A 24,216-nucleotide genomic window follows, 5' to 3' on the forward strand; every position below is an offset into this window, starting at 1 on the left:
CTCCAAGTATGCTGATATCCCTCTAAATTAACCATAATCATATTATTTTCCTCTAAATTGAGGAAGGAAAGCATTTTCTGTGAAAATTTTTTCACCAGAAATATTATTCTTGCAACCCAAACAGGGATTATGGATATTTTCTCCTAGAGATTCTCTCTTACCTCCTCAAGAAACTCTTTTCAAAAAAATATGAGAGAGACCTGCTAGTACATCATTCTTTTGATACTTATCTTGTTGTTGACACTTTTGTAAATCTAAACATGTAAAATATTATCTTGCATGTAGGACCCCTTATATGGGCCCACATATCTCTGAGATCCACCTTGATCAATATGATTGCCTTGCAAAGAGTACTTGGATCTTGTTAATTTTTCATTTTCATGAGAAATTGTGGGAGGTTCCACTCCTATGGTCCCACCTTGAATGGAGATTTCTCAACTCTATGAAGGACTCGTCCAAATGCTAGGATCATCCATATTGCCTCGGGACATAAAGAAGAAGCACTATAACAATGATGAATAAGATGAACGGTTCCGATCACCCCAATCAAAGGCCATGTGTACGACTTGCTTATGAAAACAAGAGTATGATACTTGCGCGAATGATTGTAGCATATTCATTAAAAAGGGGAAACAAAAGAAAAAAATGAAAAAGGTATAAAACGCGATAGGGGGACATTTTAATTCTCTACCAAGTTCTCGAAAATTTTCGCTTTCCTGGTGTCCTCCCTCTGTTTAATTCTCACGCTCTCGATTGATTTCAGAGTATTCATAACAAAAAGGCAAGATTTTGATTGTTTATTTTTATTTTTCTTCCCTTTCATCTATTACTTTCTGGTTGGCACTGAGAAACCCTAGGCCCCAATCTTTTCCTTTTTTTTTTTCTTGAAATGGAAGAATTAGGAGCTGTTTATACCGTGTTTTTTGGTTTGAAAGATTTCTACATGTGTGCTTTCTCATTTTTTTTTCTTGTTTATATGATAGTGCAAAATTCATTTTTTTTTTGTTCAGAGAATGATGCCCTAAATTTTCTTTTCTCTTTGTATGTTGTGTGCTATGAACCTAATATGAACATTTCATCTACTTGCGTCATACTCTTAGTTAATGCCTTTCAATTTTCTGACATTGAATGCTATGCTTGTGTACCCGCCTGAAAAATCTGATGAAATGCATATCAATAATATGTTTCCTATCTTGTTTCTTTGTTTTTTTTATAATAGCATTGGAATTTTATTAAAAGAACAGGGCCAAGGCCTGTTGACCGAGATGGTCACTTGCAAACCGAAAAAAAAGAAAAAAAAAAGAAGAAAGAAAAGAAAGATCTAATATCGAAGGGGGAGAAACTAAAAATCTCCAGGTCAGTTCTGGTTACCTAGAACGTGCCAACCTGCCTGCCTCACTATTGGTTGAGCACCAAGTATGCTGAAAAAAAAGAGAGAATTGCCCTCATCTCTGTCTAAGATTTCCTCTAGCTATCAATAAACCTCATGGGGAACTAGCACCTCACTTCAAACACTGAACCACAGTTAGAGAGTCTCCTTCCTCAATCAAGTGATCTAAATCTTCTTTTTCCAGTCTGACTCAGCTTTTTCCGTAAGCTACAACTAGCTACAACTGACATTGCCCCTCTTACTAGGGTTGGTTGTTGGGCCTAATTTACTTGGATAGGGGTATATCCGAGTAATATATGACATTTTAAATCTAAACCCCGCCCAAACACAAGTTGGGTTCAGCGACTTCACGCAAGCACAACCTAAGTCAAAGCTACAAACCCATCTGGTATCCAAACCAGCCCAAGGAATTCAACTTGGGTCATGTACTTGAATTCTACCTATTCAATTACACTTATTTTACTCTCGTAATCTGCTTGGCATCACCACAATCTTTCTCACGACTTTCTTTGATCCTTTCTATTGCATTAAATCATCAACACAGAATACACCACACATAGAAGAGATGAAGAGGCTTCTTTCATAGCACAACTACAACATCAATATTGATGCGATCCAGTGTTGAACACCTTAGGAGACTTTTTATTTTGATCACTTTTTATTCTAGTCTAGTTTCTATTTTTGCATCTAGGTCAGTTTCCATTTTCTTGCACACTTTTCTATTTTGATTTTTGTTTCTATTTTGGGAGCCTTGGTGCAACGATAAGGTTGCTCCATTGTGACCTAGTGGTCACGAGTTTGAGTCACTGAAACAGCCTCTCTGCAAAGTAGGGGTAAGGTTGCGTACATCTAGCCCTCCCCGTACCCCGCAATGACGGGAGCCTGGGCCGCATTTTTTTTTTCTTATTTTGGGAACCTAGACGTGGGGGTTGTCCACATTCCCACTCTTCTTCCTCTCATTTCCCTTCTCCCATCTCCCCCTTTCTCCTCTAGTTTCCCTCTATTCTCCTTTCCTCCTATTTTCTCTTGACAGCATGTGGATGACATTATTGAAGATAATGAGCAAGCTACTACTCACTACACCCCACCTCCTGACAGCTCATATTGCTCACTACATCCGTGGAAAAATGAAAAGTAAATACCTTCCAATTGACTCCAGGGCTAATTTTTATTAGAGACTATTAGGCCTTCAACAAGGTCTGAAATCTATGAGAGAATACACGCAAGAATTCTACCTCCTGACAGCGCGTAATGCATTATGAGCCACCACTAGTGATCATCGTGCCTATTTTTTTGGCACAAAGCACCACATGCAAATCGTCATGTAGCTCTTGTTTTGATGAGAAAATCACTTTTTGGATCACAAGTGACTCCACACTTTCTAGATCTAAGTTAAGATCCTCCGATCTTCATATTTTTCATGTGGCTATTCATTCTCATTTTTTTCGTTTCTATTCAATGAAATTGGCTTTTCGAGTAGGTACTCAATAGATAGATGAGCAACTGTTCCACACTCTTAGTGTTGTTCGAGCTGTCATTCTGCAAACTAGACAAGCTTTCCCCCTGTTTGTGAACGGATGAACCTCCTTATTAAGGTTTAGGTTTAGAAATCATATGGGCTGATGTAGTGGTCTGATGATCTCTTTTAGTTCTTTAAGATGCACTAAAAGTCCTTCCTTTGCTTGTAATGTTTGATCTGGTGGGCTGATTGCGAATTGCTTGGAGTAATTCTTCCACTTTATGGGCTAGTTGAGTAATTCTATTTAATGATCCAAATTCATTGGGCAATAGGCTCATCCCAAATTTGAGTGCAAAGGCTGCAAACTTATTGGGCAACAGAGTCTAATTCCGTCTCAAGTAGACCAACGTCCTTGCAAGTTCGAACTATTCATCTGTAGACTTCCATACTCTATCTATCGCTGCAAAAATTTGTGGTACCATTTGAAGAGAGCTTGTGCATAGTTTATTGATAAAAAAATTTCTATATACTTCTCTCTCATTGTCTCCCACCGACAAATTTGGGGTAGTTCTTATCGATCCCCTAAAGTGATTGCATTTGTAGGAAAGCTACTTTTAAAGATGATATGAAGTACGTATAATGCAGATATTCATTGAGTTAAAATATGGTTGGAATAATTTATGATAATTGTACTTATTTCAGGTACAAGATGAGTTTTAGAATTGGAAGAATTGCCTAGGATGGAAGATAATTGCTACTAAGTTTTAGACATCTAATGTTAGGTTCAGAATTGAAAGTAGTACCTAGTATGGGTGATTATTGCTCTTCAGTTTTAGAGATCTAATGGCTCCAAAACATTGATGTAATTCTCTCTATGGGTTCTAAGTATGAGTTGTCCCCTTTTCCATATTGCTCACGGATTGGCTATAGTGTAAAACATTTATGATGCCTGTTTGGGGATCTGTGGACTCGGGGCTTCCCTAAATGGTCAGTTATTTTTCATCCAGAAAGGTAGATGCAGAATGCAGTTCAGAGGCTTGGGTGAGCGATTTAGAAGGGTTTCATCTTGAATTTCTTTCCTCATTAGTTTGTGGATGACAAAATCCTTTTTTGAGTGCCTAATCAGGGCTGGTATAGTTATTGGTTCCTTTTTTTTTGAATGGCATGCAGTTATTGATTTCTATTATTATTTTGAACTTTTGAGGGAGAAGTAACTTCTACATTATCTAAATCTAACGATTTCATATTTTTGAATGTTTCTATTAGAAACTATCCAGTATTTAAGATTGTGGAAATCCTTGGTAATGTTGTATATTTGAGTTTGGGGCCGATTAGATCTTTTGGACCTGCATATGAAATTCCCGGGCCAGTTTTGCTAAGGGCTACTGTCGAATGAATCGAGTTTTACATAGTTTCATAAATAGTTGTATGGTCCCTGGTGGCATACATTTTCATAAAGTCTTTCATTAGCTTGCGCTAACTCTGCTTGTGATGGAGCTGCTTTTTGTGTAGTAGCATATGATACTAAGTATTTGCACATATCTGATTGGTTCTTTAATTTCTGTATTTACATTTTATCTTAGGTTTTTGTACTCTTGAGGATCATGGCAGATGAAAGTTCGGTGGAAGGTACAAGTACCTCCTCCATCATTAATGATGGAAGTTCCGAATCAATTGTTGAGGTCAATGTCAAGACTCTGGATTCTCAGATCTACACTTTTCGGGTGAACAAAAATGTAATGTTGTTTAGCTAACCTTCATACTGTTTTTGTTTTAAAATATTTTGATTTTGTTAGATTTTTTTTACTATGACATCACTCATCCATTATATGTTTTAATTTGAATGCATTGCCTTTAAACATGTCGAATGTGGAAATTGCATCGTTTTGTCAAGATATTTCATTAACTTCGGAGGACTTTTGTGAGCTATTTCCTTTGTATCAACAATTCTAGCATATTGTGTGTGACCATATATCTATATGCTTGTGACATCTGAAGAATTCTTGTTGATTTTGTGAGCTATTTTCTTTGTATTAAAAATTTCTAGCACATGGTGGTGTGACCATATGTCTGTGTTTCTGACATAAAATTTCTTCAGATGCCAGTTTCTTCGTTCAAGGAGAAAATAGCAAGTACAATTGGTCTTCCAGTTGGACAGCAACGGTTAATTTTTAGGGGAAAAGTGTTAAAAGATGATCACATCCTCTCCGAATATCGTATCCTCCAATTTCATTTTGTTATGCAACATATCTTACTTCTTTTTGTATCTTCTGGTGATTTATGAGGAATCTACGGTTTCAGTTATTTCATACTTTTTGTGTTTTTGATATTTGGAATATTTTGCTCCATAATTTTTGGTATCATTGCTGATTTTGTGCCCACAAAAGCATCCCACAACCGATTAGTTGCCGAGTTTGCATATTATATTTGTTGTTTCCAGTACCCGAAGTACTAAGTTCAACGTGTAGTGTTTAACCCTTGGTTGCTCTATGATGGGGAACTAGGGCTACTGTTTTGAAAAATAAAATATGTTGATATATTAGTTGAAATTAAATACATTTTTTGGAATTTTTTTTAACAGATAATGGGCTCATCTGTAGTATTGTGATAATTAGTTCATGTTTCGATTCTAATCTGGTAATCACAATTTCTTTGACCGGTCATAATACAGTGATAGTGTGATATCAATCTGCTAATTTTTTTTATCTTTTGATATTACACCCATGTTAGACATGTAAGCTGCTGGTAGGAATTTGTATCCATTCATGGGTGTTCCTGCTGTGATGCTTGGAAGTTGGAACCATGGTTTTAAATCTTGGACCGAAATTTCGGTGGAGAATGACACCGAAATCACTAATACCCAAAATGGTATTTTATTTCGTCCGAAATTTCGGTCAAAAGTTCGTTTTTCCCAGAAATTTCATGCAAAAAACTGTTTTTTTTAATTAATTTAATATTTACCGAAATTTCAGCCGAAATTTGGTATAAAATAAAATAGTGTTTTTATTGTTTCACCGGATTTCGGTCGAAATTTCGATTTCGGTGGGGTCCAAAACCGGTATCGAAACTGAAATTTAAAACCATGCTTGGAACCCTAGATATGAATTTTATTTCATTTTGGCCTAAATGGCTGAAGTATTCATGTCATGTGATCATGTAATTTATATCTGCTTAAAACACACACTCTCTCTCTCTCTCTCTCTCTCTACGAGTCTTGTACTTGTAGATGGATCTAATCTTTTGATTTTGGTCTGCTTAAACTTTTTTTTTTTTTTGAGTATATGTCTTGTACTTGCAGACAAATCTATCTTTTGATGCTGCACCATTGTTGTGTGTGTGTGTGTCTAGATATTGTGTGTGTGTGTCTCTCTCTCTCTCCGCATATATATATATATATATATATATATATATATATATATATATATATATATATATATATATATACATACTAGTAAAAACACCCCGTGCGATGCACGGGCCGACAAAGAATTGTACGGACCACATCATCGGTTGATCCAAACCATCCATGTGATGGAACACAACATAAATAGGTTGTGGCCGTAAAATCATTTCCATAGGCTGATCCTAGCCCTCCAATCTATAGAGGTCTCCATAATTGTTGTTCCTCTTAAGGTGCCCGGAATTCGTCAATATTTTGAAAGGCGTCCTGAATCCGTAGTATTATGTAATATGTTCACAAAAATCCGTAGTATTATGTAACATATGTACCCAATCCGTAATTTTGCAAAGAAAAAACGTCACTATGTTGACTTTGTGCACTCTTTTTATTAACAAAGCATAAAGCAGGGGCGTAGGATTGAAATTATGTGGCTTTAATGGGTGCCTTTGTTAAAAAGCATAAAGGAGGGGGTAGGATTGAAAATATGTGGGTTGAATGGGTGCCTTTGTTAAAAAAAGTCAAAAAAAGTGATGTGTAATTCTCATAGAATTTTGGTAGAAATTCAAATAATTCTCTCCTTTTCTCTTCTGCTATATATATATATATAAATTATTTGAATTTCTCCCAAAATTCTAATAGAATTACACATCCCTTTTTTTTGACTTTTTTTTAACAAAGGCACCCATTAAACCCACATATTTTCAATCCTACCCCCTCCTTTATGCTTTTTAACAAAGGCACCCATTAAAGCCACATAATTTCAATCCTACCCCCTCCTTTATGCTATTTAACAAAGGCGCCCATTAAAGCCACACAATTTCAATCCTACCACCCTCCTTTATGCTTTTGTAATAAAAAAAAGTGGACAAAGTCAACATAGTGTCGTTTTTTCTTTGTAAAATTACGGATTGGGTACATATGTTGCATAATACTACGGATTTTTGTGAATAGATTACATGATATTACAAATTCCAGACACCTGGAAAAATATTAACGAATTCCGGGCACCTTAAGAGGAATAACAATTATGGAAACCGCTATAGATTGGAGGACTAGAATCAGCCTATGGAAATGATTTTACTGGCACAACCTATTTATGTTGTGTTCCATCACATGGACGGTTTGGATCAACCTATGATGTGGTCCGTACAGTGCTTTGTCGGGTTTTTTTTAGTGCGTATATATATATATATATATATGAGGAAAAGGATTGTACGCTCGAGTGTACCTAACCTTAGGTACGCTCGAGTGCCAAATCACATGGGTCCCACATTTTTTTGGGTCATCTAAACCATTCATTTGCAAGGCCCCATCATAGATAGGGTGCATACCAAAAATCAGCTCCATAGGATCATCCTAACCCATCCATTTGTGGAGGTCAAAATGGACAGACACTGTTTGTCCACAAATCTGCCCATTTTGCCCTCCAGTTTTGGAGGGGTTAGGATGATTCAATGGTGCTGATTTTTGGTACACACCCTATCTATGATGGGGCCTTGCAAATGAATGGTTTAGATGACCAAAAAAAATGTGGGACCCATGTGATTTGGCACTCGAGCGTACCTAAGGTTAGGTACACTCGAGCATACAATCCTTTTCCTCTATATATATATATATATATATATATATATATATATATATATATATATATGAGCTAGAGTGCCCAACCACATGGGTCCCACATTTTTTGTGGTGATCCAAACCATTCATTTGCAAGGCCCCATCATAGATAGGGTGTGTACCAAAAATCAAGTCCATTATATCATCCTAACCCCTCCAAAAGTGGAGGGCAAAAATGGGCAGCTTTGTCGACAAACAATGTCTGTCCATTTTCCCCTCCACTTTTGGATGGGTTAGGATGATCCTATGGGCCTGATTTTTGGTACACACCCTTTCTATGTAAAGTCCTTCCAAATGAATGCTTTGGATCACCCCAAAAATGTGGGACCCATGTTTTTGTGGCACTCTAGCTCATATAAGCTATATGAGCTCAAGCTCACGAACAATTTTCCCATATATATATAGCCACATTTTTGGGGGCATCCAAAGCATTCATTTGGAAGGCCCTTCCATGGATAGCGTGTGTACCAAAAATCAGCCCTATAGGATCATCCTAAACCTGCCATTTGTGGAGGGGAAAAATGGGCAGAAACATGGACAGGTTTAGGATGATCCTATAGGGCTGATTTTTGGTACACACCCTATCCATGGAAGGGCCTTCCAAATGAATGCTTTGGATTCCCCAAAAAATGTGCCTCCCCCCCATATGGTTTGTGAGCATTACTCAGATAAGCTTATCTGAGCAGCTGCTCACAAACCATTTCCTCTCTCTCTCTCTCTCTCTATATATATATATATATATATATATATATATATATATATATATATATATATATATATATATATATATATATATATATACGAGTTAAGTGAAGCTACACATACGTGTAGCTAACTTAGCTACACCGATGGCTTAAAATACAGTGAGCCCACATTATTTGGGTGATCCAAATCATTCATTTGATAGGCCCTCACATTGATCGGGTGTGCCCAAAAAATCAGCTCCATAGGATCATCCCAACCCTTCAAACTGTGAAGGCAAAAATTGATAGATTTGTGAAGGTTTTTACACGTCCAATTTTGCCTCCACAAATCGTAGGGTTGGGATGATCCTATGGAGCTGATTTTTTGGGCACACCCTATCTATGTGAGGGCCCATCAAATGAATGGTTTGCATCACCCAAACAATGTGGGGCCCACTGTATTTTAAGCCGTTGGTGTAGCTAAGTTAGCTACACGTATGTGTAGCTACACTTTTGTCTCTCTCTCTCTCTCTCTCTCTCTATATATATATATATATATATATATACTACTCGGTCGAGTAGATAAGCTTATCTACTCGGTCGGGTTAAAAACAGTGTGGGCCCACATTGTTTGGGTGATCCAAACCATTCATTTGAAAGGCCCTTACCTAGATAGGGTGTCCACAAAAAATCAGATCCATATGATCATCCTAACCCATCCAAAAATGCAGGGAAAAAAATGGATAGACAACTGTTATATATATAATATGTGAGAAAAGTGTCTCTAGTTGGTCGACTAGAGAAATTTTCTAGTCCGTCGGCAAAAAATACAGTGGGGGCCCACATTGTTTGGGTGATGCAAACCATTCATTTGAGCGGCCCTGACATAGATAGGGTGTGCCCAAAAAAACAGCTCCATAGGTTCATCCCAACCCTACGATTTGTGGAGGTTAAAACGGACGGCTATAAATCTACACAAATCTGTCCATTTTTTAGCTCCACAAATCGAAGGGTTAGGATGATCCTATGGGGCTGATTTTTTGGGCACACCCTATCTATGTTAGGGCCTATCAAATGAATGCTTTGGATCATCCAAACAACGTGGGCCCAGTGTGTTTCTAGCCAGTGGACTAGAGAAGGTTCTCTAGTCGGTCGACTAGAGACACTTTCCTCATAATATGTATGTATGTATATATAATATGTATGTTTGTATGTATGTAAGCTGCTGGCAGGAATCTCTATCAATCATGGGTGTCCTGTGATCATGTAATTTAGATCTGCTTAACCATTTTTTTAATATGAGTCTTGTACCTGCAGACAGATATAATCTTTTGAAACTGTCTGTATCACTGCTTTATATATATCTGTGTGTGTGTGCGCGCGCATGTGCGTGCTGCTGGTAGGAATCTGTATCCATTAAAGGGTGTTCCTGTTATCATACTTGAAGCAAAGCCCATAATAAAGAGTCCGTCTTTGATTCTTACAAGTGACAGTGCATATTTTTTCAGTTGCAGAGTAATCTGCTAGCATTGGTTATCTCGCATGTTTTGATTCTTACAAGTGACATTGCATATTTTTTCAGTTACAGAGTGTAATCTGCCAGCATTGGTTATCTCACATGTTTCTGTGTTTTGCATGTTTTTAGTTTCTCTTTCCGTGCTTTTGTGTTCCTTTACTCTACCTAGAATTGGAAGATGGACATACACTGCATTTAGTTGCAAGACAGCCAATCCAGTCACAAACTCCGACAGGGACCAATTCTGCAGAGACTGATGGAAACAACGATAACAGAGGTTTTGATTTATAATCTACAATAAGTTCTTAAATGTGTTTTGATATCTACCTCTGATCTTCCTGCTCAATTAACTGGCTTGCATACTACACTAATTCACATTGGAATGCATTTAGGCATTATAGAGAATAGTTACTTTTCTTACAATTGTCTGTTCCTCACTTTAATTATCTCCTCTAACTTCCTCCTGGGTTTCATCTTTTATTATCCACATTTAAAATGAGTCACCCCATCCGTGATACTGTTCTTTCTTCCCAGTTGATCAATCATATGTGGTTTGGATTAACACCTCCCATGTGCACATGCGGAAAGGTTCAGAGGCTTAGTATTGGCTCCTGGGTTGCTACCACCAAACTTAATTGACTTGCTGACTCTGGCAAGATCTATTTGAATTGACATGATAATTTTCAGGAAGAGTTTAAAATAGGAAAAATAACTCCAAGTGCCCAAAAGAGTTTTCGATCAGACAATTGTAATGGCTCATCTGTGTTTTCAAAGGCATCTAAGGCTTATGCCTTGAGGCGTGCCTCAAGGCAAGGCACGACAAAAAGCTCCCCATAGGGCACAGGAAAAGACCTAATACTCATTAGCAATAGGATTACAAGATATTGATGCTCTCTTAAAGATATTTAAGTAATCTTCAACTCACCGAGGCATTGACCTCCCTTTAGGGTGTGTTTGGTTGCACAAAGGCCAAGATGACGGGGATTTTGCTTGGCATTTGGGTGCCACATCAGCAAAACCCCCTTGTTTTGTTGCCAGTACAGTATTGAAATCCATAAAGACTTCCAAGGATGTTTCCTACTTAATAATTGCATATTTCCTGATGTGTCACCCTTGTCTCCTTCCAAAGAAATCCAAGCCAAATTCCACAAAAAAGATGGAATTTTGCTTGGATTTCTTGCGTATGATGCTCTCCCCCCCTCTATATATACTGGTAATGACACTCCCTACCTCTACTCATTGATGTTGACAACCAAACACCACTCACCACTATTCTACGAGGTAAGTAATAGGTAAATCAAAGGCTTGTCTTTTCCCCGTCTAATTAAGAGTTTTAGACTTATAATATAATTCTACTTCATATCTAAAGTGGTTCCTTGGAGGTTTGCCTCCTTATTTGATGAGATTCACGACAGAACTGGTGTGGCATCTCTATATCTTTTAGTCATGTTAGGCGTTCGGCAAATGGCGAGGTGGATAGGCTAGAGAAGGGGTTTCCAGTGAGAGTATTGAACTCTTTGACCTGAACACCCCTCCCCCCCCCTCCCCCCCCTCTCTCTCTCTCCCCCCGTTCAAAAAAAAGAAAGAAAGAAGGTTTTTAGCTCTTTTATATAGTTGAAAAGGTTTTTAGCTCTTTTATATAGTTGGTCAGCTTTGTATTTCCAGGGACCTTCTCGGTCTCTGTTCTTCTTTAATGAAATCTTCTCGCCATTCGAAAAAAAATCTACTTCATTTGGGAAATGGTATCACAGCATTAATCGTAGATTTGTTCTGCATAATAAGATCCCTTCCGTTAAACATGCGGTTTGTTTTCTGTTGTGTCCTGCACTTTGTTTTGAACATTTGTGACTAGTTGTTTTCCTTTGGAGCTGATTACAGTAGTTTTATAGTCTGTAATTTCTATTGTATTTGACAGGAAGTGATTCTACTGCTGGAGTGCCACGTAACAGGATTGGACAAGTTTCACACAGTGTAGTGCTTGGAACATTCAATGTCGGGGAGCAGGGTGAAGGCATGGTACCTGACCTTAGTCGGGTACTCTCTCTCTCTCTCTCTCTCTCTCTCTCTCTCTCTCTCTCTCTCTCTCTGGTGACATAGGGTATCCCCACTCCAATTTTTAGGGCGTCCGATTGCTGCAACTGATTCAGTTGGATTTTTCTGCAGTTGTTTTCAATGATATTATTTATAGTGTCATGCCTATATCTAACTATATGATAGGATTCTTATTTCATGTTTCTGTATTTATAGATGATAGGGTCCATTCTAAATTCTGTTGGAATTGGAAACCTGGCGGCTGCTGGCGGGGCTGGCAACATGTCATCCACAACTGCTGTGAGTAATGCTCTTTCGTGTAGCAATTGTTTCAATAGAAGTTTCTTTGCATTCTTATACTATGTCACAAATACCGTTCTTGGGAATTTCTTGGTAAGGGAAAATCTCAGGATATATTAGTTTATTTTTTTATTTTTTTGGGTTTATATTGGGAAGAAACGATAAAATAAAATTATATAAAAGAATATAAAAATATATAAATTAAGAAAAAATATAAAATATCGTAATATTATTCCGGTAAATGAAAATATCGGTATATATTTTTTAAATTCCCGGAATTATTTATGGATTTAGTTGTTTTATCAAAATATTGCAATAAAATCGCTATATTTTGAAAATATCGGAGATATTTGTGACCTAGGTCTTATATTGTGATCTTTCAAAAAAAAGGTATTATATTGTGTTTGTGCTTTTCAGTCCGGTGCTACCAATCAGCCCCCTCAAGGGGTTGCAACAGAAGGTACACTGGGGAACACTGGCAGCCGTAGTCAGACTGTGAATGGAGTACAGCCTGGACAGGCATTTATTAACCAGCCATTTCAATCTGTGCATCAGTCTTTACTGTTCCCATTGACAGGATCAATAGCAGTTCCTTCACATCCTATGGTAGTTATTCTTATTTCTTCTTTGTATTATGGGAAATGTTATGAGGACAACCATATTTTGATATTTGCACAAACCCAGCTGTCATTTCTTCTTTAATTGGCTCGTGGGAGCTTTTTGGGAATTGCAATAACCTTTTGACAGGTCTTTAAATACTAAAAGACAAGATACATTAGTGAAAATATCAAAGCATGGTCGTGCTGATATCATTTTCCTTTTGTATTATTTTACATTATATATGAATTTTGCTAGTCTTACTTGACATATTATCTGTAAATACAGGTTATTCCTGATTCACTGACAACCATTGCTGAGTTTATAAACCGCATGGAGCTGGTATTATCACCCAATGGTAATAAATTTGGATGTATTGGTTTTGATTATTTGGGATTGGAAACCATCTATCTCTTGTGCTTAACTTGATCCTTCTTTTTGCAATTTATGTAGGTCATCAGTCATCTCCTTCCCCACCAAACCCAGATATTCCATCTCCTAATGTACAGAGATTGCCAACGCCGGAGGTTTTGGTCTCTGTTATACGGCGAGCACAAGAACTTCTCAATGACCATGCTGGAGCTGCACTTTCTGTATGTCCTATACATCATTTTCCTTGGTTAATATACATATCCTCCATCAGGATGATTTGTTGTTTAGGGTTTAGGGTTTACGATTTAGGGTTTATTTATATCAACTGTGACATTACACTTTGCAAGCACGTTAGGTTTGCTATTTTTCTTTGTGCCTCGGGATGCTATGGAAGGGAATAATTCATTTCGGCTTTCTTATGTTGCAATTCATCTTTGTCTTAGGTCTTTGGTTATGTTAAATATAAAAGATTGAGTAACACCATCTCCAACAGCTTAAGCTTTTGGAGTAATTGGTTGTTTCACATGGTATCAGGGAAAAGGTCTTGTGTTCAAATCTCCTTGATATTAAAAATTCACATGTAATGGCCAACCCAAAACAGGGGCCACTTGTGCCACGTATAGGTTGACCCTAAAAAGAGGTGCCACAAGTGAGGTGGAGTATTAAAGTATAAAACATTAAATAACACCATCTCCAACAGCGTAAGCTATTGGAGTAATTGGTTGTTTCACAGGTTATAAAAAAGTGGTACATTCTTATGTGCTACTCCCTTCTGCTTGCTATTTTCTGAATTTGTACCTGTCAGTTTTCTGTATGTGCCTCAGTTTGATATTATGTATGCTTATTTGGTTGATTATGGCCATTTGTTTCTCATTTTCTATGCTACCCATTTTCAATTTGTCCTTGCATTAGGCTCTGGAAGATGAGTTTCTCCCTAAAACTAAATTTTATTTTTGAGAATTGCAGTGGTTCATTTTCTTGTTATTTATTTTTCCTTTTTATCATAAAGGTTATAATAATATTCTACATGATTTCTTAAGACGATTATCTTGTTTTGAAAGAAAACGACCATTTATGGGATGGATCCACTTCCACATGTATGGTGATTGGGTCCATGTATACTGTTCACCATCAAAAGTTCAGCCTATTGAGCCTTGATCCCACCCTCATCGGATTATTCCACACCTTTGATGAAGAACGGTAAAAAAGATGTCCTAAATATGCCTTTCAGCCATTCATTTTTGCAAGCCTCAATCTTGGGACGGAGATCTCATTTCTGCATCAAACCTGGACCTACTGGGTCTCTCCGTGATGGCATTGGATCAACAGTACTGATCACCAATCACATATGCCGATGTGTTGCTAGTCAATCAAATAAGTTATTTACCTTTGATTAACCATGATGAAAAGATGTCCTAAAGTTGCCTTTTAGCCATTCATTTTTTTGCAAGCCTCAATCTTGTGGCTGAAATCTTAGTCTGGCATCAAATCTGGACCCACTGGGGCCATTGAAAAAAATGGACCCACTGGATCTCCCTGTGATTGCATTGTATGAATACCGAAACTGTTAGTTGAAAATTGGCATTAAAGAAGGAAATATAATTAAAGAATTGAGGGACCCATAAAAAAAGCAGTTTTGGTGTTCAAACCATTCTCAAGGCACAAAGATTGAACTTTCTAGAAGTTCACTTATGATTAGAATTCTAATTGCTTCTAGAGTTTGTAAGCCCACCATTCATTTGATTCATATCAGTTTATGCTTCACACAGATCTGAGTTTTCATTAAAAAAAAAATGCTTCACACAGATACACTACGTAGCTCCTCACTTAGTTTAAACCTGTGAGTTTCTGTGTTGGAAAATACACAGCCTAGAGAAGATTAGTTAATTTTCTAGGTTCTTTTTGCTGCCAAACTTTGTAATTCCACCAGATATATTATATTATTTTGTCTGTTTTTTGTTTGACACATCTGAACTTGTCTACTGTGTGGCCTTCTGTTGCTCTAGACCATCTAATCATTGTAGGAATTAACTTGGTTGAAATTTGTGCATCCTTGGGTGCATATTTTACATGGATTTTGTTTTCCGCTTAGATAATGCAGGATTTCACATTTGCTGAATCAACTCTTTAGTCTCTGTAATTTCACTTATATTTTGATGAGATTCCGTATAACATTGCTTTGCATATTGTTGCTCTTCACTTTGTGTTTAAACCTGCAAATTTTGTTCTAGGACTTGATCGTAATTTGCTGCAAGTTTGTAGAATATTGCAGATCGCTTAGAACGAGATGGGCCCACTGTTGACCCTGTGATGCGAGGCCAAATCCAGGTTGAAGCAATGCAAGTAGGAGTTGCCATGCAACACTTAGGTGCTCTTCTTTTAGAGCTTGGGCGTACAATTCTGATGCTGCGTATGGGGCAGTCTCCTGTATGCTTTTCTCTTTTCTCCACGCATTAATTCAAGTTCTGATTTTCAGAGCAAACTTTAAATTTAAAAATGCTGTGCAAATGTTGTGCAAATTGTAGGCTGAATCTCTGGTGAATGCGGGACCGGCAGTATATATATCTCCATCTGGGCCAAATCCTATAATGGTTCAGGTTATTTGTGATGTTTTATATAAAATTATGTTGCCTCCAATTCATGTTGAAGCTAAATTAACTTGATATAATATAATATTTCTTTGCAGCCCTTTCCTCTTCAAACCAGCTCCCTTTTTGGTGTTCCTTCTGCTGGCCCTCAGGCAAATGCTGGCATGTCAGGTTCAGTTGGCCTCAGAGATGTCACCCGAAACATCAACATTCATATACATGCTGGTGAGAGTCCTACATTGCATAGACTTACGGGTGCAACTCGGGTCGGGTTGGATTGGGTTGGGGCCAACCCTAGCCCAACCCGAATTAGCATTCCTTCAACCCTAACCCGACCCAACTTGAGCCTCCGGTTGAGTATGGTCAAACCCTAATCCAACCCGCCTCTAAATCTCTCAACCCTAACCCAACCCATCTTACCTGACATCGGGTCGGGTTGGGTTCGGGTTCACCTAGGGCAAAACAAAAAAGTACAAGAAAAAAGCGTCGCCCAAAAAAATCTTGATAACATTAGAGGACGGAGGTCGGGTTGCCAAGGCCTCAACCCTAACCCAACCTGAAATTAAATCGGGTTGGTTTTCCCTAACCCTAAAAATCGGGTTGATCCCGTTGGGTTCGTGTTGGGCCCGACCAAATTGCATCCCTCCTAATAGACTTTTGTCGATACAGGCTCCCATTCTTATTTTTCTTTATCATCAGGGACATCAGGTGCTCCAGGCTTAGCTTCGGTTGGCTCCAGGGCAAATACCGGGGAAGCTACTAATGCAGGCCAACCTCCTAACCAAGCAAGTGTAAATGGAACTCGTTCAGTTGATTCCGCTTCTTCGCACATACTGCCTGTGAGAAGGGTCGTCGCAGTTGCACAAGGTTCTCGTCCAGCAGTGCCCCCGGGAGTACAGCCCAGTATGGGTAGTTCTGTTTTGGAGCCTACTGGAGTTACCGCCGAAGTATATAGCCATATTACAAGTGATGATGACATTATCCCAGACGGGCATCTGTCTAGCTCTACTTTTCAAACTGCTGACCTGTTGCATAGAGGTGAATTAATATGTAACGATTAAATTCTTTTATTAACGGGATCAATGTCGATGTTGATTGACTGAATTCTTCCTAAATTTGGCCAGGCCCGTTAGAGTCAGCTTTTGAGGATTCTTCCATTAGATCTAGTTTGGGTGATGATGATGGGACCCACCAATTGGAAAGCGTGACAGCTGATGGATCTGTCAAGACCAGAGAAACATCAACCAGCTCGACAGGAGACTCCTTAAATTGTCAATATGATCCACTTACCGCAGATAAACCTCAACAATCCAGTAAAGATCAAGAGCAGTCTGGGAGTGGCAAAAGTGTTCCGTTGGGGTTAGGGCTTGGAGGCTTGCAACCTAAGGTGAATAAGTAAAATTAATGAATTTGAATTTAACAGGCAATTTCTCTTGGGACACGTTTGGAAACCCACAAGATTTAGATTTGGATTTCTCACATTTGCAGTTGAGATTTGGAACTGGATCAGATCCTTAGATTTCCAAATCAGCTACAACGGTGAATAAAAATCTGACTTTCAAATCTGTTCTTTAAGACATTATTTGGAAATCAATAATTGTGGCAATTACCTTCACCCTCACTGCTCCTTGACCTTGCTGCAGCAGCAGCCAGACCTCTCTCTCTCTCTCTCTCTCTCTCGTGCGCGCGTGCAACATGAGCGTGAGGATGATTGATGTAATTTGTATCCAAAACTCAAATCTAAATCCAAATACAAAAGCATGAGGTATCCAAACGTGGCCTTAGGGCCCGTTTGGATACACCTCGGATTTGGATTTGGAGTTGAATTTTGATTTTTAAATTTAAATTCAGAATTTGGCAAGTGTTTTTTTACGATGGAATTTGGTTTTGAGCCAAATCCACGTTAATTGCAAATTCTTGAATTCTTGCGGTTAGTATAAATCAAGAATTTGGAATTAATGTGAATTTGTTTTTGAGCCAAAGCCACGTTAATTGTAAATTCTTGCAGTTAATATAAATCCAAGATTTATACTAACTGCAAGAATTTGGAATTAACGTGGATTTGCTTCAATCCAAAAGGGCTCATTTCGATACACCTCGGATTTTTATTCGGATTTGAATTTAAAATTTTAAATTCAAATTCAGCATTTGACAAGCGCCTTTATTTTTGCCAAATGTAAAAGACGCTTGCCAAATGCTGAATTTGAATTTAAAAATCCAAATCCAAACCTGAGGTGTATCCACATGGGCCCTTATTTTATCTTGATGTTCTTTTCGATTAATCATTGTACACAGCCTATGACGCAAAGGATCACCTTTGATTTAAATAATAATCAGCATATTTTACCTTGGTTCTGAGTTGCCTCAATTACCTGTTTATTCCATTGATGTGACAAGAAGAGGAGTAAGCGTGTGAAATCACAAGGGAAAGATGTTGGTACAAGTGATACCCCTGCTATAAACCAAAATCAACCATTGATTGCCGTGGGCCAACAGCTTTTGCAATCTCTTTCGTCTCGGAGCTCTAATACAAACAGGAATGATGCCAATGGCTTGTCAATGCAATTGCCCCCTGTATTTAGTCAAATTGTGGACAGCCTTCCATTGGGAGGGCAAGGTACTAATGGACAATTCGATGCCGCAACCATGATGTCTCAGGTTCTTCAGAGCCCTGCTTTGAACAGTCTTTTGGCTGGTGTTTCAGAGCAAGCCGGAGTTGGTTCTCCTGCTGGTTTGAGAAATATACTGGAACAGGTTACTCAGAGCCCTTCCATTAGAAGTACACTCAATCAAATTGCGCAACAAGTAGAAGGTCAAGGCGGCAATCTCGGGAACATGTTTTCAGGGTTGGGAAGGGGGCAAGGTGGGACCGATTTTTCAAGTATGATTCAACAGATGATGCCCGTTGTATCACAAGCTCTCGGCAGGGTATCTCCCGCTCCTCTCGTCGATGTTTTGCAATCGGATCCGCAACCACCATGTGATGATAGTAGACCAGGCATAGATGATGAAGTGGTTGACATCAACTCTCAGGTGTGTATTCATTTTTATTACTTCTTAGTTACTAAATAGAATCTAGAGGCTGGAAGTTTGCGATTATTTTTTTGTTTCAAAGTAATTCTTTCTAGATGGTTAGGTGCAATCTATAGCTGGTTCCTCAAAATTTAATACTAAGAGATGAGCAACGCATTGTCAGTCAGATACTGCATTTGGGAAAACTATGGAATTGTGATATGTGTAGTGGTTGATGAGTGTTATTTCATACAAAGAGAAAGGAAGAAAATTGAAAGAAGATGAGAGAACTGCAAATCTGCAATGGAATTGCTCAGAGCTGCACTGTATGACATCACAGGTTGTTATCTTGAGTCTAAAATTGGGATTCGATGTCATATACTTAATTCTTTTAGGAGCTAATTTTGGACTCCCTACTTTTTACTTGGAACACACATTCCGTTTTTTTTACTGGTAAAAGATTTCATTAGAAGGACCGAATGGTCAAAAAATACAAAAAATAAGAATAACGAGAGAGAACACAATCTATATACAATCAAGAAAGGTGGATAGAAAATTCTAGGAGGAAGAAAGTCATATTGCTTAAGAGATTCCAAATGAACCCCACTCCTGGATAGCTTGTCCACCACTGCATTTGCCGATCTCCTAATGTGTCGAAAGGAGATACAAGAGAGACCCACTATGTCCATAATCTCTTTGAAAAATTCTGCAAATCGCCGAGGGAATATATGAGAACCGGATAGCCATCGAATGACATTGAGGGAATCTCCTTTCACCACCACTCTATTTAATCCCACTAAAGATTTGAATCCTTGATGAACCACCCGAACTTCCGCTTCACTAGAATTGGCAACACCAATAGGGCCCGCGAAAGCCCATTTAACTTCTCCTTCCTCATCTCTAAGTACTCACCCAATGCTGGCTGGGCCCGGGTTACCAAGACTCGACCCGTCAAAATTAAGTTTGAGAAATCCCCTCTCCGGAGGCACCCAAACTTGAACTATAGGGATTTAAACTCAGAACTGAAGCACACATCCCTCCATCCATTCCACATATCAAAGGCAGAAACGAAATTAAAACTTGGTAGTGATTTTGCCCAAAAGACTGTTAGAGCCAAAATCTTAGACGATGGATAAGTGGCACTTTTTGCAAGTCCCTTAAAGACACTTGCATTCCTTTCTTTCCATAACACCTAGATAACCAGTAGGAATGAGATATGCCATAAAATTCTGCCTTTCTTCCGTCATGGAGAAAATTGCCAACACTCCAACACTTGAAGAATACCTTTGGGAAAGACCGAAAAGATACCAAACCTTTCCAAGAGGCTTCCCCATACCTCCCAAGCCAGTTTGCAATGGAAAAAGGGATGATTTACCGATTCTCCATCCTGAATGCAAAGAGCGCAATGATTTATAATCAACATCTTCCTTTCCCTTAGAACATCCACCGTCCGAATGCGCTTTTGAATGGCGGCCCAGCCAAAAACACCAACTTTGGGAGGCACAGGGATGGACCAAATTCTAGCAATTTACCAGCCCATCCAAATATCCACCCATTCCATTTTTTATTGCAAGTGATTTTTCCTTAAATGACCAAAATGCCATGATTAGGGGAATCAAGAGATTGAAAAGATGGAGCAGCTTAGATGGAGGAAGAAAGAGGAGGAAAAATAGGAGAGGTGGAGTAGAAAGAATAATAAAAGAATATTCCATTAGAAAAAAGAATAATAAAAGAATAAGTAGCAGAAGAAAGGGAAAGAAGAGGAAAGTGGGAGTCTGCTTTTCTTCTTCTTTAGAATTACTTGAACAAAAAATAAAAAAGCATAGAATTGGATCTTGGTCTTGATAGAGTCTTCCTCCCTTCTATTTTTGTTCTCATTAAAAAACATAAAAATCATAGGTTAAGGTGATTCTTCACTTAAAAGAAAATGAATATCTTTTCCACACAGACAACCATTTTTTTCTTCACCTTCCACCTCGGCTTCGAAAGAGATTTAGATGAGAATCAAACTCCATGAGGTAAACTAAGATAAATAATTGGAAGGGAAGTGGCTAGTCATCCCAAAAGTTTGGCAAGTTAATTCATTCCACTTTCTTCAATGCCCAATCCCGTTGCCAAATTGTACTAATATTCATCTTTGATTGCAAAAGCGAAAGCCATTCGTTTTCGAACAAGAGATTGGATGGAGTTCCTACTTGCTTGGATATTATCAAATGAGACTGCTCCTTTCTATTGCAAGGATAAGACTTAATCTTTAATTCACCACTATGAATCATGAGGGCACCCATGCCTTACACCCCCTTGAACTAGTACAGTTATCCGTGTGGCTACTATTAATTACTACTGAAAAGCTTGGTGATGAAATGCATGTGTAGATCCATTTAATCCAATTATTACCAAACCCCATATTCTCATTATGTATAATAGGAGTTGCCACTCTATGTGATTATATTATCCCCTCTCTATCTCCACCTGACAAATTAAGCACTTTACCTGCACAATTTCTAGTTTTGAGGCACTCAGCTTTTGAGATGCTCAGGAGGGATGGTTAATGAGACTGAAGAGGGTAGGAAGGGATCAGACATGCCTCAGGAAGGATGCTTAATGAGATTGAAGAGGGTAGGAAAAAGGTTCCCATTTGGCAGGAAGGGACAAGTGGAGAGAAAGAGATGGCTACAGGGGAGTGTGATCAGTTATCAATAATCCAGCTGATCGAAGAAGATATAACTTCTAATACCTGACAAATGCCGAATAGTGATCTGAACGATTTGCTAGTCAACCATATTATGGAAACCTGCAGGCTTCTAGGCTCATCCTATCTGGGACCTGAAATGGAGCTGAGGTGAATGTTTAACCAAGCCGAATTAAGGGACCTACGCATTAAGAATCCATCAGATGAATCTAGAATCGAGGTAGGAAAAAGGATGATCAGGGAGATGGTTAGAGGCAGGGATAGAGGAAGGGTTGGAGGTATTGCTTCCAAGGGGGGAAACTTAGGTTAGATTGTTTTATCATGAAGATCCTTGTTTGGAATGTGAGAGGGCTGGGTACCCTCGAGAAAAAGGCCAAGGTGAAGCAATGGATTCTAAAGCATAAACAAAATGTCCTCTGTATCCGGGAAACTAAAATGGACGGCATGAATTGACAAGTAATCCAGGAGGGGATTTGTGTGTGTGTGTGAACTACGAACTAATTGGAAGATTCTCTATTTTGGTAGTACTTAAGAAAGTGGGAGAGGATCTTAACAAGGTGGTGGTGGAGGAGACTCTGGTAATGTTATACGTTGGCGATGTGGTTCTCAAATCTATCCAAGGCGCTTCGTTCATCTCTTTGAGGAAATTCAGGACATAGTTGGTCCTTTAGCTATTACTTTTCGTCATGTGAGAAGATCGGCTAACGGGTTAGTGGATGGTCTAGCTAGGGGGGGTGGGGGGGGTGGGGGTGCAATTGGAGGATTTAAAGCATTATGATTGTCTTCCTCCTTGATACATTTTGTAATTGTCAAATGATTCCTGCATTCTCTTCTTTGTATTTGACCATCTCGGTCCCCATTCTTTCATGAAATCTTTACCATTAAAAAACAAGGGTAGCCAACCACTCTCAATGGGCTTTTACGGGAGTTTATGGATCCATTTTGGAGGCAGATCGAATAACTAGATGGCATCAGATCCAGGTGGTCGAACCCGTGGTGTATTGGGGGAGACTTCAATGTGATAAGATCAGCTGAGGAAAGGATTAGATGTAGGAGAACAAGCCAGTGTATGTCGGTTTTCTCAGACTTTATTTGCAGAATTGAACTCATCGACCATCCTTTAAGTGGGGCGCAAATCACATGGTCAAGGAGTTCTAGTCAGTATAGGATTGATCGGTTCCTCATCTGCTTTTGGTGGCCTTCCCATGTTCCCAATGTTTGCCTGTTAGCCTTGTTCCAGGCTATTTCTGATGATTGCCCCTTCTCGTTACATCCCAGACTAGAGTCTCGGGGTCATATTCCTTTCCACTTTGAGCTAGCATGGCTTGAAGTTCCTAAAATGGAGGAGAGACCGGGAGGTTGGTGGAATGAGGTGTCAGCAACAGGCCCAGCTGATGTGGTGATTGTTCATAAACTTAGCTAAGTTAAGCAAAGCTAAAGGAACAGAATCAAGAAAACAAACGGCCAGGGATTCAAAGAAAGGGTCGGATGCTATCGTGAATTCAGGAGGTCTCAAGGGCGGCATAAAGTGGTTATGCCAGATCGGAACACGTGAAACAGGTGGAACCCCTAAAAGAGGATTTTTTTCCGCATTGTGCTGCAGGAGGAAAGTTTTTTGGAGACAAAGCTTAATAGAAGATGGCTTGGGGAAGGGGGGGCGGGAACGATACGGAGCAAAATGTGATAATAAAGGAGAACTTGGAGTTTTACAATGGCCTACAATCGTCTGAGGAAGTTTGTCGCTCTAGACTTGATGGAATGGTATTCAATTTGTTGGGGCGGGGGGGGGGGGGGGGGGGTGGGGGGTGAGGAACGATACGAGAGCAAAATGCGATAATAATGGAGAACTTGGAGTTTTACAATGGCCTACAATTGTCTGAGGAAGTTTGTCGCTCTAGACTTGATGGAATGGTATTCAATTTGTTGGAGGAGGGAGATCAAATCTCCTTAGAAAAACCATTCGATGAAGAGTAGATCAGGAATGGCCTGTTTGTCTTGAGTGGAGATCAGGCTTTGAGACCGGACTGGATGACTTCAGTTTGGCTTTCTTCCTAAGTTGTTGGGACTTTGCTAAAGCATAAATTTCTACTTTATGCTTTAGCTCTTATTCCTAAAACTAAAGGGGCAATAAACATAGCGGATTATCGGCCAATAAGCTTGGTAGGGTGGTTATACAAATTACTTGGCTAAAGTACTGACAGAGCGCCTGATGAAGGTTCTATCAAAATGTATCTCAGGCAACCAATCTGGCTACATCCAGGATAGGCAAATCCTAGACAATGTTTAATTGCAAATGACGTAGTGGATTAATACTTCAATTAGGGAAAAAGGCATAGTAAGCAAATTGGACATGAAAAAGGCTTATGACCTGGTGGAATGGGAATGCTTAGATTATCTATTGGGGAGAATGTGCTTTGGGGATAGGTGGCATGAATGGATTAAGAGATGTGTATCCTTTGCTTGGTTTTCTATCGTGGTTCCTGGTTCGCCGAAAGGCTTTCTCAATTCCTCTAGAGGTTTGCGACATTAAGGCCCCCTCTCCCTGGTTTTGTTCTT

At 38.9% G+C, this 24,216-nt stretch overlaps 1 protein-coding gene across 4 annotated transcripts in view; it reads left to right on the forward strand.

The window, feature by feature from the left end:
- The first annotated feature begins 664 nt into the window (after positions 1-664).
- LOC143888053 (Ubiquitin-like superfamily protein) overlaps positions 665-24,216 on the forward strand; it is a 31,107-nt gene continuing 7,555 nt past the window's right edge. For 3 of the 4 annotated variants that reach the window (XM_077392340.1, XM_077392341.1, XM_077392338.1), the window contains exons 1-15: positions 665-781; positions 4,433-4,585; positions 4,948-5,065; positions 10,238-10,345; positions 11,984-12,102; positions 12,316-12,399; positions 12,817-13,005; positions 13,285-13,354; positions 13,450-13,589; positions 15,631-15,795; positions 15,894-15,965; positions 16,055-16,181; positions 16,656-16,994; positions 17,081-17,343; positions 18,354-18,989. In XM_077392340.1, coding sequence (XP_077248455.1) covers positions 4,454-4,585; positions 4,948-5,065; positions 10,238-10,345; positions 11,984-12,102; positions 12,316-12,399; positions 12,817-13,005; positions 13,285-13,354; positions 13,450-13,589; positions 15,631-15,795; positions 15,894-15,965; positions 16,055-16,181; positions 16,656-16,994; positions 17,081-17,343; positions 18,354-18,989 — 2,562 coding nt within the window. In that variant the 5' untranslated portion in view covers positions 665-781; positions 4,433-4,453. The remainder of the gene's footprint in view (positions 782-4,432; positions 4,586-4,947; positions 5,066-10,237; positions 10,346-11,983; positions 12,103-12,315; positions 12,400-12,816; positions 13,006-13,284; positions 13,355-13,449; positions 13,590-15,630; positions 15,796-15,893; positions 15,966-16,054; positions 16,182-16,655; positions 16,995-17,080; positions 17,344-18,353; positions 18,990-24,216) is intronic. The other variant, XM_077392339.1, reaches the window with a different exon arrangement.

This window comes from Tasmannia lanceolata, unplaced genomic scaffold (genome assembly GCF_043159265.1).
Source record: "Tasmannia lanceolata isolate RefF3 unplaced genomic scaffold, GAP_Taslan_0.1 ptg000012l, whole genome shotgun sequence".
In the NCBI taxonomy this organism is placed as follows: Eukaryota; Viridiplantae; Streptophyta; class Magnoliopsida; order Canellales; family Winteraceae; genus Tasmannia; species Tasmannia lanceolata.